This window comes from Apteryx rowi, unplaced genomic scaffold (genome assembly GCF_003343035.1).
Source record: "Apteryx rowi isolate R43461 unplaced genomic scaffold, aptRow1 scaffold_272, whole genome shotgun sequence".
Taxonomy (NCBI): Eukaryota; Metazoa; Chordata; class Aves; order Apterygiformes; family Apterygidae; genus Apteryx; species Apteryx rowi.
Window position 1 is genome coordinate 288,068 of NW_020449108.1, and position 17,278 is coordinate 305,345.

General features: G+C 53.7%; 1 protein-coding gene across 1 annotated transcript in view; it reads left to right on the top strand.

The window, feature by feature from the left end:
- Positions 1-1,090, top strand: part of NKX3-2 (NK3 homeobox 2) — a 3,065-nt gene extending 1,975 nt beyond the window's left edge. Inside the window, exon 2 of the mRNA XM_026068505.1 lies at positions 615-1,090. Within this exon, the coding sequence (XP_025924290.1) occupies positions 615-1,090 (476 nt within the window). The remainder of the gene's footprint in view (positions 1-614) is intronic.
- The last annotated feature ends 16,188 nt before the right edge of the window (positions 1,091-17,278 follow it).

A 17,278-nucleotide genomic window follows, 5' to 3' on the forward strand; every position in this document is an offset into this window, starting at 1 on the left:
GGCCTCAGCGACAGCGAGATGTCGGCCGCCGTCTCAGGTAGGGGCGGTCCCGGCGGCGGCGGCCCCTCCGCCACACGCGGACGCGCCCGCGGAGCCTCCGCGCCGGAGGGAGGAGGGTCTGAGGGGCTCGCGAAGGGGGAGCGCCGCGCCGAGCGAGGGGACACCAACACCCCACGCGCGGCCGCGGCTCTCCGCCGGCCTCCGCGTTTGCCCGCGCTGCCGGCTCCTCCCGAGCCCTCGTGTGCCCGGGCGGGACGGGGCTCTTGCAGGCGGTTTGCAGCTACCGGGACTTTGCTAAAGGGAGTAAAAACCGCACAAAATCACTCCGGGGAGGGTGAGCGCGGGGAGAGCCCTTCGCCAGGCTTGGCCCTTCGCGCAGGAGGCGCCTCGCGTTCAGGGGGCAGCGAGGAGCCCGCGGATCTCCCGCTCCGCGCGGGCCCGGCCGCAAACTGGGCAGCGGCTCCGCGGGGTCGCGCCCGCCCCGGCGCTGCTGGGCTCGGCGGCAAGAGGCACAGGCCCTCCGCGGAGCGGCGCCCGGGCAGGCCGCGGGGCCGCGGGCGGGGGGGTCCCGGTGACTGCCCGCCGTGACCGCTGTGCTCTCGCCCTGCCCGCAGATCGCAGCCCGCCGGAGGAGGAGGACGGAGCGGGCAAGTGCGGGAAGCTGCTGTCGGGGGAGGAGGAGGCGGCGGCCCCGAAGCCGCGAAAGAAGCGCTCCCGCGCGGCCTTTTCCCACGCGCAGGTTTTCGAGCTGGAGCGGCGCTTCAACCACCAGCGCTACCTGTCGGGGCCCGAGCGGGCCGACCTGGCCGCCTCCCTGAAGCTCACCGAGACGCAGGTGAAGATCTGGTTCCAGAACCGGCGCTACAAGACCAAGCGGCGGCAGATGGCCGCCGACCTGCTGGCCGCCGCGCCCGCCGCCAAGAAGGTGGCCGTCAAGGTGCTGGTGCGCGACGACCAGAGACAGTATCACCCCGGCGAGGTGCTGCGGCCGCCCTCGCTGCTCTCCCTCCAGCCCTCCTACTACTACCCCTACTACTGCCTGCCCGGGTGGGCTCTGTCCACCTGTGCCGCAGCCGCCGGCACCCAGTGATGGGCACCCCCCTACACACACGTCCCCCCCCACACACACTGGCAGCCAGGAGACCAATCTCCCCTCTGTGCCCCCTCCAGCTCCTCAGATCCGGAGCCCCCGCTGCAGCTCTCGGTGCCTTGGACAGTATTTATTATTATTTTATTGTTATTTTTATTATTAATATTATTTGGATCATTCTTCACCCTCTCCTCTTCCAGTGTAGGACTTCTTGGCCAGCCCCTCCCGCGGCTCCCACCCCATCCCCACCCTGCCAGCCGAGGACTCTTGCAATTCGGCACAACTAGTTCATGGTATCCATGTTGTCGGTGTATTTGGTGTAGACTTTTTGTTTGTTTGTTTCGTTTCGCTTCGGATTGGTAGAGACTCGATCTTATGTGGGAGAGAGAGAGAAAAAAAAGGAGAGAAAAAACAAAAAAACAAAAGCAGCTCAAAAGAGGAGATCAAGGACTCCCTCGGTGGATTGTAAGGAAGATTATTTTTGACATCTGAGTCCTTGCTCTTCCAACTCGTTGCAAACTGAGTGTGCCTTGTATGGTGCTGAATGTAAGGAAGCCTCTTTCAGATCCCTCCTGCTCTTGTTGCCCATGTTATTCCTGTACTCCATGATCCCTGGCAAAGGATAAATATGTCACAAAAGGGTGAGACTTGTATCAAAACTCAAGACTTCTTTTTCTCTTTCCTGAGATCTTTCCGTGTTAGGGGAGGGAGGAGTTACAGATTTTTCGCACTTTCCAGTTGTATTAAAGTTGTTGTTTATTATTTTTATATTCAATGTGAATATTTCTAGTCAGGCTTTTTAAGAAATCGATGTAATAGGGAATTTTAATGCCATCAGTGCCTTCTACAGTTTTTCTGCAGACCTCTCCTTCGGGGCGGGATTTCTGATCTGCTCAGCCATGTAATTACAGTCTCTTCTTCAAGTTAACTCATCGCTTTTTTTCTCTCCCTTTCTCTTTTAATGGCACTGTGCACTCAATTAGATTATTTACTTCAAATGAATTGTGAATGTTTGTAAGCTACTCGCTGTACTTTTTTTAATTTATAAACTTTAGTTTAACACCTAGCTCTGTCGCTTGTGTCGTTTCTAAGAGCTGACATGGATTTGCCCAGCGTCTTTTCCCGCAGTTGAATTCAGGCTGTAGCTCAGAAAATGTCCCTGCTCTGGCGGCGGCGGCGGCCGCTGTGCCTGGCGGGGGTCTCGCCCTCTGCTACCCACGCCGTTTACACCGTCTAGCACCAGCTGTTTGGCTCCGTGGGAAAGAGAGGGGGCGAAGAGATTGGGGTTGAATGTTCAGGCCGGTCGTGTTAGGAATTATTCGACAATGTGTATTCAGGATGTAGAAGGTTCCTCCTTCTGCTGGGGAGAAGGAGTCGTGGGTTTATTTTACAGCTGCTTCAGTTACGCTGAGGAAGTGGTGCGGTCGCAAGAACCTCTATGCGGCAGGGGAATAGAAAATGGGTCTTCACGGGTGGATTCGCTGTAGGCGAGCCGGGACGGGCGGTCCAGCAGTTGCCCCCTGGTCTAAGTTCGCTTTCACAGACCGCATCGGTTTAAAACCTTGTCAGCTCCCGGGGAATGTGCGTGACTCGGCAGTTTGTTTCCTCTCTGGTGGAGTTTGACAGCGGAGACCGGGCCCGGGCGCGGGGCCCGCGGGCGGCGGGGGCCCGCGGCGGAGGCCCCGGCGCTGCCGCGGGACTGCGGGTCGCACCCGCTGGGGCTTCCCGGTCCTTAGCGAAACGGCCAAAGCCATTTGCATCCAAACAGCTGCAATAGCCGCTTGGGGCAGCCTCCTGCCTTGAACGGAAACCCCTTCACGTTTCTGCGGCAAACCTGGGCCGCCTGCACGGTGGCGGCCGCACGGCCCCGCCGCTGGTTTCTGCCCATCCTCCGGGAGCTCCTGCCGGGGCCCGGTGCTGGGAGGCGGGGGAGGCCGGTGTGCGAGCACAGTAGCCCGCCGGGGCGGCGGGGTGGGCAGCTCCACCGCCGGGGCCGGGGCCGGGGCCGGGGCGAGTGTGATGGCGATCGAGCTCAGACGAATCGGGCACAGCCGTGCTTATAGCGGCCAGGCTCCGACGCCCGGCCACGGCCCTGCTCCGCGTTTCCCCACGCCGATTAAGCCCTCCGCGCTCCCCGCTTGCAGGCAGCCGCGTTGCGCGGGCGCTGCCGGTTCTCCTCCGCCGCCCCCTGCCCCGCGTTGCTCCTCTCGCTCCCCGCTGGGTCGCGCGGACTTTCCGCCGAAGGAAACCGAGCAAAGGAATGCGGGGCTGCGAGCGGCGTATTTAAAGCCTCATCCACCGCCGGCCGCGGGCAGGGCTCGGGCTTGCGCCGCGGTACTTGTACCCCTCTGCAGGAGGCCGCCGAGCTGCTTCCTCGTCCGCGCCCTCGCCCCCGGCCCTCCTTGGTTGTCCTGCCGCTCTCCCGAGGCTCGGGAAAGCCGTGCTCGGGTTGCGGCCGTTTGCCCTGCAGGGGGGATCTGCCCGCGGTCTCATCCCCTGCTCCAGGCAAGGGCTCCGCGCCGGGGAAGGCGGCTCCCCCGGGGGCCTCCCCGGCCCCACTGCGGGGCTCGGGGCGAACTGTTTTCTTCCAAAGCCGTCAGTCTTCGGGGCACCTCGGGGCTTCTTTTGTTTTTGTTTATGTTTTTATCACTCCGAGCGTGTTGGCAATCTCAGTCGCGAAAGGAGCGCGCTCAAGATCTAGAGGTCTTGGTGGGGTTGAAGCCGGGGGAAGGGTGGTTTTTAGCGAAGATCTTGGCAGATGCAGGGAAGAATGACATTTCTTAGGCCAGATCCTGAAAGCTTTTTTTTTTTCTTTTTTTTTTTTTCACTAGATATTTTCTTCCGCCTTTCCCATCGCTTCCCTCCTGGGAAAATACAAGTTTTAGATCAAAGGAGCAAGCCCCGTATGCACTTGTGAAGGTGCTGCCCCGCAGAAAGGTCTGTTTGCTCCTCTTCTTGCTCCCGGCGCTGTTTCTCTGCCTGCAACCCCGTGTCTATCCCAAAATAGTTTAGATTTGCAACCCGAAGGACATATAGCCGCTGACTTCAATGACTTCGATGAACTGGGACGATTTAGACCAGCGGAGGGTTTGGCCCCGGCAGGGATGGGGAGGCCAGATGAAGGGGGTTGCTTTCGGCGAAGCTGGCTGTTGTTACTGTTGGGCTCCGTGATCTAGGGAGAGGATTATTTCGAAGTCTTCTTTTTCCTGTTGGTCACCGCGTTTTATTATTTTTGTTCGTGCTTGCTGATGGATGTAGCGCTGTAGGAAATGGCCTGATATGAAAAGAAAGCGTCCATCATTAGACCTTCCCCGGGGCTTTATTCTTCGGCTTATAACACATACGCAGGATAAAGTGTCAAACTATTTTTCTTTGAATCCTGTGAAACTAAGATGTATTTTACTCAAGACAGCAATTGTTGAAAAAGGTGACCCTAGTGAAGTTACTGGGAAGGTAGAACTATTTTACTATCGAATATTTAAACATCATGAGTGTTTTCGTTTGACATTGACAAACTCTGATATTTGGGAAACGTCGCTATTTTACATCGGAAAAAATAAATTGAGAATTTTAATGCAAATTTGCATTAAAATTTGGGGGCATTTATTTTCCTGTTTTTATTGTTAAGTTTACATTTTGAAATATAAAGCAAACGCTCTGAAATTTTTGTTTTTTTTTTTTCTTAACCGACAAAATACCCAGTAAGCCCTGTGTAATTGTATCAAGGTCAAAGGAATTATTTTGTATTTTCACCGTTTAAGTTGACAGAAAAATTTGGACTCCAGCATCCTTTCTCCATTCCCCTCACCCCCTCTGAACACACGTTCAGCTCATCAGCACGTCCACAGCTGCAAAATGAAAATAATCTTCCTAACGATATGTCCCAACGTCGGTCTCCTTTCCAAACCTCGAATACGTACAGAACCCATGGAAATGAATTTCCATCCGGCCATTGACAAGTTACATTTTTAAAGAAGAGAAAACAGTAGCAATAATAATAAAAAAAAAGAGAGAGAGAGAGAGAAAGAGAGAACTACCGCAGCTACGAGAATATTCGATTGTTGAAATATAATGTAAATTGTGTATATCTTTGCATATGTCTCCATAGGCGCTCGTGTTTGTGTATTAAACACTCGCAGAGGCTAACTCTGCAACCAGCAGCCTGCCTATATTTAGATACCTCCTGCTCGCTCACAGGGTAATAAAACAGGAAACCACGTAGATTTTCTCCACTACCACCACGCACACACACGAGACTTCTCAGGTAGGAATCGGCGATGCTTCCCCAAGAGGAAAAGAGGAGCTCGGGGGCCACAAGGCGCGCTGCGCGGAGCGGAGGCGGCTCGGCCACCGCCCCCCGCGCCCAGCCCCGCGCCCGCCCGGCGGCGCGGCACCTGCGCGGCCTCCCAGGGGCTCCGCGGAGCAGGGAGCAAAGGTGGCGCGGAGGTCGATGGCCTGTCCCCCGGCAGGCGAAGGGCTTGGGCCGGCGCTTTTCCGCTCCTCTTCTCCTGTCAGTAGGGGGGCGACGCGCCCCGAGGACGGCCCCGCGTTGCCCGCCCGGGGGCCTCGAAAGGCCCCGCGGCCCCCCCGCCCGGCCCGACCTCCCCACGCGGGGTTTCGAGGGGGCCTCCGGCCCCTCTGCCGACAGGCGTGAGGAGTCACCGGGTGTTTCCCGTCCGTGCGCAGCCGCCTCCAGCACCAAAGCCGTTTGGAGTAAACAGCTCCGTTTGGAGGGCCCGCGAGCCGAAGGCAGGGGCTGCGCCCCCCACAGCGGGCCGGGAAGGGCTGGGAGCGGTGCCCGAGCGAGGACTGCGGGGCGCGGGCACCCAGGCACGTCGCCGCGGGCCGGCCGCGCCCGGGGCGGGGGAGCCCCGACTGCGGCAAAGGCGAGCTGCCCCCTTTCAGTGGGGGCTGCCGCAGGAAGGCGGGAGAGCCGGGAAGGCCGGGACCCCCAGGCCGGGAGAGCCCTAAGCCATGGCAGTGGTGGCTCCAACGAGGCAGCCCGGAACTTGAGTTTTTCCACGATGATGGAAACAATTGGGGGCACCTCCTTCGGCCCCTGCCACATCCTCGGGCTTGCTACCGCTGCCAGTCCTGGCGAACCCTTGCCTGCCCGAAAGCCCCCCCAAAGTGGGTTCCGCTTTCGCATTGTTTGCTGCTGTGGTGAGCAACATCACTAACCAGCGAGGCCATTAACTATTTCCACGCTGAGTCCCACGGCAGGGCAGCGCCGCAGTCCCGCACCGCACCGCGGCCAGTGGCAGGTCTTCCAAGCTGCGGCAGAGACCCCTCCTCCGCGGGCGCGGGTGGGCGCGGAGGCTGTGCCCGGGCTTGTGCCCTGCAAGGCGGCCCGCGCCCCCAGGGACCCGACGGCGAGCCCGGCACCGCCGTCCGCAGGGCCCTGCGCACCGAAAGGCCCCATCTACCTTCATGGGGGGCCTCGTTTTCCCCGTGGCCCCGGGCAGCTCCGTGCCGTGGCAGCCTGGGCTGAGCTGCAGCCCGCTGCCTTGCGAAGGGCACACGGGAGCGGGGCAGGGGGGATCTCACCTGCCGGTGAGACTTGTCCTTTTGAACATTATATGTATTATTATTCATTTTTTAGAAGGAGGGAGAGAATTATGTTAATCGCTCTCTCAGGAGGGAGGCCCTCAGAGCTGAGTCAAAGGGCGAGTTCATGTCCGGGCCCTCCGTGGCCGTGCCTGGCGTGGGCTGGCCCCGGCCCGGTGCGGACCAGGACCAAGGGCTGCGCTCCCCCGCCCGTGTGCTGCTGCAAACGCCGCTCTGCCCAGATCTCAGCCGGCTCCCGGGGGACCGAGGGAAAACCGCTGCTGAGAGCAAAAGAGGGCTGGGAGCGGTCAGCTGCCCAGAGCCCTCGGGGCCGGCTGAAGAGCCACCCCTGCCCCCTTCCCCGGCGGGTGAGCCGTGCCCCAGCTCTGTACTGGGGAAGGGAGAAGCGTTAGCCACGAAGCTGGTCACAAGCGATCCTGGCGATTATTGCAATTGTCGGGGCACTCCTGCCATGCTTGAAAATAATACCGGGGAGTGGTGGCTGCAGAGCTGCGGGTTACCCTGATGTTCGGATCTCAGGTGCGCTCAGGGCTTTTTGCCTAAAATCTTACTCGGTAGCAAAGAGGCTGGCGCTTGGGCTCCCGAAAGACTGGGCTGGCAAACAGCAACGGATCCTCTGCTAAACAGAAATGCATCTGAGTAGAGCCCGGGGAAATGTCTCCTCTCCCGCGGCATTAGCTCGGCTCTGGGAGCCGGCAGGCAAGGGGCTGTGGAGGGGTTGCCCTGCTGCTAGGACGTAGACGGAAGGCTGCCTGCCGTCACTACCTGCTCTTTACAAAAAGGGTATAAGTGACCACCAGGACTGGTGACTGATGTCCTTCCCCCAGACTAAGGACAAAGTTTTAATAAAATATAGATCTGTGTAATAGGGGTCTTCTGTATTACAAACAAGGCTTTAAGGCTTTTTTTGCTTTTTTTGCTTTTTTTGCTTTTTTTTTTTTTTTTTTTTTTTGAGGCATCGAGCTGAAAACGCTACACGCAGCCTTTTCATATACGGCTGACTGCAAACCAAAACAGTGGTTCAGACGTGGCAAAAATGGCCATAAAACGGGTTCTCATCGCACACAAAATCCGAGCTGGAAAACGATAGAGAGGCTGGAAAAGCAAGCAGGGGGCTGATTTTCAGCTCCTTGGGCCAACCGGCATCCGTGTGGGGAGCAGGGAGACTCAGGCGGACGGGCAGAGGGGCGGCGGGGTGGGCGCGGCGCGGACTCGCCGCCAGCCGGGGCCGGGCGCCGCGGGGGCACGGCGGGCGGCGGGCGAGCCCCGGGGGAAGCAGCCTCGCCCGGAGCCTGCTTCTCGGGAGCACGGTTTACTGTTTCGTTTCCTAAACTGCTCTGTGGGGAAAGCAAATCTTGCAAGTGGCTCAGAAAGGCACTATTTCAGCTCTCTGCTGTTTCAGAGCTAACCCTGCCTTTTAGCTCCGACGGGGAGATTTCGCTTTGACAACACTGCTCGGCATCTATGTTCAGCTCCCCGTTAAAGCCTTCCGATGGCGAGACGCCCCTGCTTTTCTCCCGGGTAGGGGTAAAACACTTTGCCCTCGAACCTGCGCTGTGTTACGCTTAAAAGGGGGGAAGGGAAGGGAATTCGGCTCACTGCCGGGAGCGCTTGGCTTTCACGGCGAGGTTTGTGCCGGGCTCCGCTGCTTGTGACAGCTAAGAGCCAAACGAGGGGCAGGTTGCGTCGGGGATTTGTCTTTTGGCAAATGCATGCGAAAAATGAGCGTGGCCGCAGGATGCTTTTAGGAAATGCACCCAGAGGCAGGGTAGACGGCGGGGTGCACTTCTCGAAATGCACAGGGAAGAAGCCGCGGATCCGTTTTCCTCCTTGGCGAATGTCTTGAACGGATTTACCGAAGTGACGGCGTTGCATCTCTGCTCTGTTCGGTTGCACAGAACTCTAAACTGAACAAGGCAAAGAAATATTTTAGCCATGGCTAACAATAAAAAATAAGGATGATTCGTGGTTCTCCTTTTCCAGTTAAGAATAAACAATAATCACAAACAGGAAATTTCTACGGACATTTTACATTTTACCAGCAGTAGGGTCAAGAAAATAATATATGCCTTCATTTTCTGTTTTTAACACTACTATACTGGGGTGCAGCCTGCCATTTTGTCAGGTGTCTCTGAAGGTACCTTTAATTTGTCTCAGGTTTGCCTGATTTCTGGGTTTTAAAAAAATGTCTGGAAGAAACGGGCGTTTTTCCTCGCTCTTAGGAAAAAGCTTTTGCGCGTCACTTTAAAAACTGAAGTCTGCACTGTGGTTTTGAGGACCCTGGGGATTTCTGCTTAAATGTCCGTGTCAGACTATGGCCCGGGAGATCAGAAGAGCATACTTTTACCAAAAATAATTCCCAAAGTTACCGAAATATCCGGTTTGATTGCAGTGTGAGCAAATGATTTTGCTGAAGAAGCATTAGAATCGAAGGGAGAGTGCAGAAAAAAATCCTATCGCAGACCCTAGCCTTAAGGGGAGGACTTAAAAGAAAAAAAAGCCCGACATTTTATCTGAGAAAAATTAAATTCAACCTTTGCAAAAGTGGAAATGATTTGTAAACTGATCTCGTCTCGGAAAGAATCTCGTTTTCAGAGCTTTGCCAAAGCCGTTTTGTGAGGAGGGCGCGGTGGGGCGAGTCGGGGCTCGGGCTGCGAGCGGCGAGCGGCGCGGCGGCGGGGGCTGCGGAGGGAGCAGGGCAAGCGGGGCTCCGGGCGCCCGCTCCTGCCACGGACTGCAGCACCAACAGGAGATGGAGATGTGTCCCTGGAAGATGGGGGATTCACCTTCCAGAATCCCTCCTAGCCGGTCTGGGACCCATCATTTCTTTCCTTCTCTCTTTCCTCTGGAAGGTGCCTGGGAGCTGCACGGGACACGCCGCACCCAGCGCGCTTCCCTGCCCCTCGCCTCCCTTCCCGAGCAAACCCTCCTCTGAACGGCAAAGCGCCCCTCCCCTGCCTTCGTCCCGACCCTCTCCGGTGAGTGTGGCCGCGCCGGCGCTGGGCAGAGCCCTGGCCACGGGGGGACCCCGGGAGCGCGGCCGCCCCGGCGCCTCTCCGCGGCGGGACCCGGGCCGGGGCCGGCACCGCGGGCCCTGCCAGCGCCCCGCCGGGCTGCTCCCGGCCGCCCCGCGGCCCGGCAGGGAGGGTCTCCTCAATGCCAGGCCTGTGTATTTGTAGTTTGATTTCGCACGTCAAGGATAATTTCTTCATACAACTTAATGGACGCTGCTTGACATCCATAATGATCGCTAATCATTCAAATTATTTTTGCTAGCGCCCAGACATGTTCCAGTTGTTGTGATAGATCGCGTTTCACCCATAATGACGGACAATTACCATTTCTAATTCGCCGGCTTTTGACACCTAAATCCACCCACCATATGTGGCTGAAACGCGCCGGGCTCGGCGGCGAGGCCCTGATGACATTTGCAGCAAGCCCCTCTCCTCCGAAGGAGGGCCGGCACCTGGGTTGTCACCACCCCCGAGCCCCCGGCCCGGCCCTTCCCCGGGCCGCTGCAGCACGGCCCTCTGCCCCCACAGCCCCCCGGACGGCGGCTCCCTGAGCCGGCTCGGCGTAATGCGCCCCGTGAGCAGAAACCCTCGGAGCAAGCCGGCCCCGCAGCCACCGGCCCCACTGCGCTCCTGCGAGGCGGGAGCCCGCCCGGGAACGGGGCTGGGCTCGGTCCCGGGTGCCGGCTCCGCGCGGTGCCGTCGGGCCGGGCGGGCGCCGCCTGCGAGGGGCCGGGGCAAGGCCAGGCTCGCCTCGGGGGCAGCCCCACGGCAAAGCCCGCGGGCTTCACCCCGGCGCGCCTCGCCTGAACGCCAGACCCCAACCCCGCGGCTCCGGCTGTGCTTCAATCCCGGCCTGACAGACGGGGCCGCCAGTTTAAATCTCGGAGAAAGCCCCGGCTAGGAAAACGGGTAGATGCGAAAGTCAGAGACCTCTTCGCGGGCTGTTCTGCCTTGATGCGCGTGTTATCGCCTACGTGAGCCGGGAAAGCCCGTGTATTCAAGCAACGCGAAAGGAGACGGACTACCAGCGCAGGCGACAAGCCCTGAATGTCCTCGACGTGGGGCTGCAGGGCCCTGACCTGTCCTATAGTGGGAGAGGAAGGAAAGGATGGTGGGGAGGACCGGTAGCAAAACGAAAGGGCACGGAGTTATTTTGCATCATGTGTATCAGAATTGCCTGGGAATTTACCTCGACGATTTCCCTGGAAATCTGATGCACACGGAGCAAGGTATTCCTGCTGGCTCCGGGGCAATCGACAGAAGCACAAACAGCAGCTCCGTTTGTCGGCGCTGCCTCCACGGAGCGCCGCGGTGCTCTGGGCCGTCGGGGCAGCCCTCGAGGCGGCGGTCACACGCGTCCGGGTGCCTTTGTCCCCTCCACGCCGCGGCCAGACGCAACAGGGTGAGAATTTACTCTGGGTGATTTTTTTTTTTTTGAATGAGTCCGCAGTGTCTGTTTTTAACCGCCACATTACGGGAGCGCACCGCAATAGTTAGGCTCAACGTCCGTGCCAAGTATTGCAAAGACAGAAACTCCCCTTTTCTAAAGATCTGCAGGGATAGCATCGCTTTCTTTTTGACCCCCCAAATATTTCTGCTGCATTAGTACTGAAAGAGCTATATGAAGAATTTTCTCTGGCAGGAATAATTGACTGGATCTCCCAGTCACAGCTGCACAGAGGGGTAAAGAAGGAGGAAATAAGGGGAGGTGCTGAAGTGGTATTTTTCTCCCCCTCGGGTAAAATGCTCCCCTAGGCAGCACAAGGCCTATATACAGCGACAGCGAGGCTCAGCCCCGGGTCACGCGAGACACGCGTGTTTCCAGCGAGACAGGCAGATCTGACTGAGGGCTGGCGGTTCCCGGTGAGGTCTGTGGCTCACACACTCCGAGCATGCCTCGGCATTGCCCGGGGGGTTCCCCGACGTCTTGCCCCGTTTTTGCCTTCCCGGAGCGCCTCTTTACCAGCCCACTCGGGAACTCGCCGCTCCCCACACCCAGCCTTTCCCTGCTGGCTTGGTCACCTCTTCCCTTCATCTCCCGTTCCTGCACAAGCTTAGAACCGACCCAACCCCGACAGCTCCTGCTTAATGTTTGGTTGGTTGGTTGGTTTTATTTTGTTTTGCTGTTTGTTCCAAAGGCACCCGTGAAAAAGCAGCGTTGCTGCCCGGAGCCTCGGGTGGCGGAAAGGCGAGAGGACCCGCTGTGCCCTTCAAAGACGAAACTCCCGGACGGGTGCTGGAGGAGGGGAGGGCTGCCTGGCAAGTATTTATGGTCGGATGATAGCTCAGGGTGGTGGGAAGGTATTGGCATCGGTGGGGTGGCTCTTGACCGATTGCCGCATCTCCCCGGCTGCGCACCGTCGGCCCAGCTCCCCTGCTCACCCTGCGAGCGGGGCAAAGCCGTGAGCCCCCGAGGGGATTACTGAGAAACGGCTCCGCAAACAGCCCTATTTTGGACACCTGAAGATGAGGAAATGTGGTTCTTTAACCGTGGTATTAGTCTTTTTAACGAAGAAAGAGGAAGGCTTTCTCCATTTATAGTCCTAAAATTAAGACTAGCGGGGATTGCCCGCCTGAGGTTTCTTGGTTCCAGAGAGGTGTTTTGATTAGGAAGTTTATTTCCAGGTAACCTTTCACGGCATGTCTGAGGTGTTATTGCAGTTTTCCCAAGAACTAAACAAATTACGTTCTTAGCCTTAGAGTTCGATAGAAAGGCGATGGAAAAAATCAGCCCATTACGTGTTAAAAAATAGAGCACTGCAAGTCAGCTAGTGCCGACTGACCACCAGGAGGGAGGGCTTCTCGCCTCGGAGAGACAGCTTGGTCCGCATCGCCCCGACCCTCAAGCAGACCGAAACACACCGCAGGGGAAGCCGGCGGGCCGGGCCGGGCAGCTGGAGAGCCGGCTGCCTCCTCGCTGTCCCCGAGACTTCGCCTCCCCCACTGGGTGCTTTAACCCATCGGCCCCTACTTCTGCAGGGCCCCGAGCACCGCTCTGAGCTCTCCCATCTGCGTTTGCACGACCCGGCTCCCCCCCACCAAGATCTGCCGGGTTTAGGTCAATGGGAGAAGTGCATTAGCTGGAGTCGAGTCCACAGCCGGGGGCAGCATGTGATTCTTCGGATGAGCCACATCCATGCAGGAATCAGCCCTTGTTCGAGGGTCCTCCCCTAGGGTGGGGGGTCTGGCCAGACCGTGGAGCTCGGCTGGAAGCTGGGTTGAGGTGGCGGGCGTCCAGGGTCAAGCTTTCTCTGGGCAAGTCACGAATCTCCCTGGTTCCCACCCACCCGCTCTGAACTGTTCCAGCGCTGTGAGTTGGGATGGGACGGGCCGGAAACGATTTCTCTGCTGGGGGGTGCATGGGCTCAAGATGGGAATGATCCCAGCAAAATCTGCTCTCAAGCAGCAATCACCGATAACATAGATTACGTCTGGGATCCTTCGGGAAAGCGATCTCATGGGAGCCATGGCTGTGCTCCCTGGGGTGAAGTACAGCAGCGATTGACTCACCCGTCTGCCCATCCATGACTGAACGCCGACTCCCTTCCCCTTATTCAAATCTAGCAAGACAGGATCCTGGCTCTGCATCCAAGTTTAGGCATTGACTATTGAACACTCACAAGATACTTATATGTTTGGCTCAGAACAAGGTCTCCAGGCACAGGCAGATTTCTGAAGAGGCAAAATCCCTTGTATTTAATATAAGGAAGAATAGGGTGAGATTAAATTCTAATTACCATTAGTGACTACAAAAGTGTTCATATCTTTACAACATATTTTTGCAAGTTTGTGTTGGTTGACCTTCTATTTCTTGTCAAAGGTCTTCCTTATACATGTAAGGTTCTGCAGGAACAGGCTTTGTGCCATCAAATCAGCATAAAGAAAAGATTAAATCTTCTAAGCAGTCCCTTTATAGGCCAAAAAAAAAAAAAAAAACAGGGAAAGTTTTACTTGGTTGGAACTGGGGGGTGTTGAGGGTCCACTACTGTGTCATGCAATGAAATATTCCCATTGCCTTCAGAGGGAGCAGGACTGGGGCTCAGGTGCTCTGTAGCGTTAGGGAAGTCAATCAATGCCCCTTAATAAGGCCCCAAACTCAGCAGAACAGCAATTGTTAATTATCTTAATCAGATTTGGACATACTGGTATCGTTAAAGGGTCTGTAGAAGCTGTGTTCTCGTTGAGGCTGCAGCAGGGGTCTGGACTCCAGATACTTCAATTTCTGCCAGGTTTGACTTGGGGCTTCTGGCACATTTTCTAGGTGGTATTCTCTCCTCCTCCACCCTCACCTTCATATGCTCATGTGTTCATGCTCATGCACATATGTTTATCGTACTGAGCTTCCCAAAGAAAGGAAAAAGAAAAAACAGGACATTTCAGAGCTAGTAAAATAGTCTTTCCTGTATGCTTTCGACAAAAATTAGGACAGCTACAGAGATAGGTGATATATGAATTTGAAGAAAAAAATTTTTTTTAACAACCTAGATCTCTGTTCTCTGGTAAGAAAACCCCAGAAAAAGAAAAGCAAGATTCCAGCAACAGAAGGTCGGTTTCCTGGACAACTTTGGAAGATACACACTACTTTAATGTCTTAACACACCATTTCAAACCTGGAGACTTCAGAGACCTGCAAGGAAGCAAGACCTGTTCTACAGAAAATATTGTTTCTTTACTATATTACATTCCTTCTGCAGGGCACTTTCTTTTGAACTTCATAGCTAGATTTCTACACGGGTATCAAGGAAAGCACCAAATCCTTAGCACTGCTTGCTTCTGGCCCCACTCTCAGGAGGTCAAGCTGAACCAACCCGTACTCCCCTGCTGGGCTGGCACATTGCGTCTGACACTGCCATCTTGTGTTCTAGAGTTTAAGCTATTATTTACAAAAACAGAGTCTCTAAGTCCAATGACAAGGTGTAATTTGCAAAGAAAAAGCGTAGCTGAGTTTGCAGACAGTTTAACACATGCTCTGAAAGGGAGGTGTCAGGTGCCTGTTTCATTTTAGTTGAGACAGTGAATTTAAACACATTAGCCTCTAGGTAAAGAACAGAGTTTAAGCATAGTTTGAGCCTTTTGGATCTTTGGTGAAGTATGAGCTGGTTTGACTGTCCATCATGGTTCCACTCAGGCTTTGCTGATCTCCCATGTTTCTACAGTAGCACTCTTCTTCATCTTTACTACTCTCTAGGAAGAAACTGGCAAAGTTTATTTATCCTTTGTAGACAAGAACATGAGGTCAGGTCCATAGTTTTCTGCATGTTTTCTATCTTCGCTGCCACCAGTGTAACCTCAAACAGATACCTGCAGACTGACCATGCTAACTATGCAGTTTTGGTGTATGGCTTCAATAGGTAAAACTGCATGACAGAGAAATGTTAAGGAAGATAATTCAAATAAAGCAAGACAAGCTCTTACCCTGGCTTACTCTTCACTCTAAACTGATCCTGAAGAGAACTGTCCTGCTGAGGTGCACATGGACAGGGGAGTTCACCACATATTGGCATGAACATTTGGACAGTGTGAGACAACCCCCTTCTATACCACATAAGGTGAACTGAGGGTGATACCTACCATTTTATACCCACTATGAAACACAGAAAGATTTGGGGGAGTTGAAAAGGGAATGGTAAACTTGGGACAACCGAGACATGTCTGGAAATGTATGTCTGTCAAACTGTGGCTTTATTTTTAAATTAGCTCATTTTCTTTCTTTTCTTTTTCTTTTTTTTTTTTTCCCCCTCTCAAAGCAAAGACATAGTGGCATGTAAAAGAGAACGGCCCAACATTTATTTTATGTTTCCTGACTTTTCTTTGGTATGTTACGACCTAGATTACTTAAGCACAGTTTTCTTTTTTAATTAAAATAAGTATAGATTGCAAATCACTGTATCCTTTTAGAAGTATTAAAGTCATATAAGAATGGTGTAATTAGAGTAAGTGATGAAAACTCTCTGGTAAGGACTTCAAAACACATCAATTTAATAATAAACAACTTGAGGAAGGTGTTGCAAATAATGTTAATTAAAAATGTCCATGTGCAGTCCCTTTGAGGGCATGTGAATAAATATCTAATGGTTTCTATTGGGGCCTCAGTTCATACGGAAAATGAGGAAGTCCTTATAATTCATAACTATTAGAGAGCCTTTATGGATGGTCTTTCTCATATTTCTCACTGGAAACCATTAGATAATCTGTTTTTATTATACAGAGCCAACCATTTGGTTTAATATTTTCATTTTAGAACAGACCACAGAATCATGGGGATATTAGCCATCTCATAATTTTTAGGGGTGCCTTAAAACCATGTACATTTATTCCTGTCTTGAGAGTTTCTTAAAGTTACAATCTTTGATCCTTGTTCTCCGAAAAATGTTACCCAAGATACATATAAAACAGGCATTAAAGGAGTTTCCTAGCTTATGTTTCTTCATTAACCATCTACCTTACCACACACCAATGCTGTGGATTTAAGAGTCTACATAACTGAGTCCGTAAATTAACAAAAAACCCAGACAGCTGGAGCAACCAAGCAGTAGATGGTACATCAGCCTTAATGTTCTCATATTAGCACATTAAACAAGCAAAAAGGGAGCTTTTAATTATGCGTTGTTTTATGCAACAAGATACATGTCTTTCCCTGGCCTTCTTGTAAAGTCAGTGTCTGGGGATCCAGAGCTGAATTAACAGAGATAACAGAAGTGCTTGGATTGAAGGATTATTCTGAATATCTGAGAAGCATTGTAAGCAGGTAGTAGCGAACTTCAAGCACAGTCCAAACTGGTGTTTAGTATTCTAAACTATGAGTTATTCAGCATTTCAAACTGACAGCTTGTAAATGTAAATTTTATTAAATGCAGAGCAATAAAATTTTGTAAGTTTCTGTCACTTTGAATTTCAGTGGCTCAAATTGAGGCCTCCAGCCTTTTAAACCACAATTTGTACAAGCACAGCTCTAAATCATTCACCATTCTTAAATGTGTGCTTTTAAAAGCCTCATTATTGCATTTGCTCACAAAACATACTTGTCAGGATCCAGGTATGCATGTCTCATGTCAATGATAGGCTGACAGGCTCATGCCCTCTGTTGCATTTATATTGTATATTATATAAAGCTTTCTTTTCTTTATTCTCACTAAGCAGAAAATAAAACAGGGTTAGCACTGATATCACCCTTCAGACCAGCCTTCCTGCCAGAGTTGCTCCTTTGAGCTCAAAAAAATTCTTTGCATGTGCTTGGCAAGAGTTTGGCTCAAGGATCCTTGGTTTGCACTTGAGACAGACATTGAATGCTTCAGGGCAAATGAAACGATAGTGACACGTGTCAGTTAAAGCCAAAATCTAGCAGGAAATATTTTGGAAACTTCTTGCATGACAAGGTGAGATCAATTGAGATTGCTGGTAACATTTTAATGGATTAACAGAGCTTGAGGAGAAGGCAGTTTTGCGTAGGCAAAGGATATCAGGAACTTGGCCAAACAGCTCAGACATTTATGAGAGCAATTTTTTCAAATTACAGCTGCCACTGAAGCACCAAAGTGAAGTGACAGAATTGCACTGCATCCAACAGCTCTGTGTTTGCCAGAGGGAACTGCTGAGGACTGAGGCA